This window comes from Austrofundulus limnaeus, unplaced genomic scaffold (genome assembly GCF_001266775.1).
Source record: "Austrofundulus limnaeus strain Quisiro unplaced genomic scaffold, Austrofundulus_limnaeus-1.0 Scaffold412, whole genome shotgun sequence".
NCBI lineage: Eukaryota > Metazoa > Chordata > Actinopteri > Cyprinodontiformes > Rivulidae > Austrofundulus > Austrofundulus limnaeus.
This window is the reverse complement of record NW_013952814.1, coordinates 116893-118737: the sequence shown is the minus strand read 5'-3', so window position 1 is coordinate 118737 and position 1845 is coordinate 116893. Positions and strand designations below refer to the sequence as shown.

Below are 1845 nucleotides of genomic sequence, written 5' to 3'. Positions count from 1 at the left end.
AGATAGATAGATAGATAGATAGATAGATAGATAGATAGATAGATAGATAGATAGATAGATAGATAGATGGATGGACGTATGGATAGACAGGCAGACATTTGATTAAAATTGCCAACTTTTGTGTATATGATTTAGATGTGAGACTGGGTGGGAAAGTAATAACCTCACTGCCAAGGTGTATTAAAGTAATCTTTGCATTTTCACAAATCCTACAGGAAACCGGCGACCTGTCAGCCTTTCTTCATGAGAACCTTCGTGTCCACAGTCGTCTCAACACAGAGTCCAAGGACAGAGAAAGGGAGCCTGGTCTGTGTGGGTCTTGTGGCAGCAACCCAAAYCAGCTGAAGCAGGAGGCCATCCAACTGGCTCTGAGTCGCAGTCACTCATTTGCTAAACCTCTGTTTGAAGCCAGCCGTAGTGCCGGAACCTTGCTGGGACAAAGTGAAATGAAGCATGGAGACAGAGTCTCAGGGGACGTTGGATATCAACCTCGTAGTCAAACATACAGTCTTCAAGTCCCACAGAGCCCCAGGACACCCCAGAGGACTCCTCAAACCCTCAGACGAAGAGGGCCCAAGCCCCCCAACCCTGATATGGACCGCTGGGTGGAGGAGCAGCAGCAGCTGGTGGCCTCCAAATCTGTGTCCAATGCAGATGGTGTTAACCTGAATTCTTACCATAAGGTACCCATAAACTCCTTCTGTAAGCACTACATGCTGCCCTTTCCTTTAATGAGCTGTTGGAGTAATGCATGTCTTTATGAGAGCTCAAGTCAGCAGATGATTCATGGTTCTGTATCAGAGCCTGCTCCCATCCCTCTGTTCAGCTTGTTCTTTAAGAGTCCCTTTGCTTAATGGAATGAAATTGGGTCGTGATTTACCCGTCATAAAAGCTTCGCCCGTCAAAAAGCATTTGTGATCAATAGGTGGGGGCAGCCATATTTAAAACTGCAGCTGGTGAAATATGCATTTGTGTGATGAAAGCTGCTGTAAAGTGGGCCCACCCGCCCCTTACCCCTCCCCCTCTGATCAACAAAACTGAACCGGACAAGGTGAGGGAGTTGCTCTGTTTTTATTTTTATTATCCCCCCTGAACAAAAGACACAAAACATTCTTGCTTTTGTTAAAGGCACAGTGTGTAGGATTTTGTCAATTCTTTTAGCCGAAATTGAGATAATCACTAAAGACAATAATAAAAAACATGTCTAATCATTGCAGACAAAGACCTTGTTTTATTATTTTTACCTTTATAAAAAGCTGTTTATGTCTCCATGGTCGCGGGTCGCCAGTACAGGCAGCCGCCATCTTGCACCGCCATCTTGTCTACGAAGACTCATGAAGGACAAACTGCGGTGGCGGCGTCAAAAACTATTTTAGGTGTAATACTTTAAATGTAATATTCGTTGTCTGTCAAATAGCTACGTTTACATGGACAAAAGTAATCGGATTAAACAGCTGTTCGGAATAAAAATGCATCATGTAAACAGCCTGTTCCGATTATTCTGATCTGATTGAGCTCGATCCGAATGAATTTTTAATCCGAATGAAAAGGGTGGGTTATGCCGATTGATAATCGGAATGAGGTTCATGTAAACACTTTATCGGATCATCTTATTCTGATTGTAGAAAAATGACCTGTGCGCGCATGTCTGCTGATGTTCATTCACCCGGTAGGACAGCAGCGCTCCAGCTGCGCAGCACCATGCAGAACTTTTCCTCCACGCTCTCTTAACAGATGAAAAAGGAGGCAAACAGCCTAAACGTATTGCTTCATCTGCAGGCTGCAGCTCAACCGAGGAGAAACGACATCTCTACCATTATTAAAAGCTGACACGGGTCCGTCCTG

At 44.5% G+C, this 1845-nt stretch overlaps 1 protein-coding gene across 1 annotated transcript in view; it reads left to right on the top strand.

Moving 5' to 3' along the window:
- Positions 1–1845, top strand: part of LOC106528909 (kinesin-like protein KIF26B) — a gene marked incomplete in the record, with an annotated part of 74705 nt that overhangs the window by 11857 nt on the left and 61003 nt on the right. Inside the window, 1 exon segment of the mRNA XM_014024193.1 lies at positions 216–683. Coding sequence (XP_013879647.1) covers positions 216–683 — 468 coding nt within the window.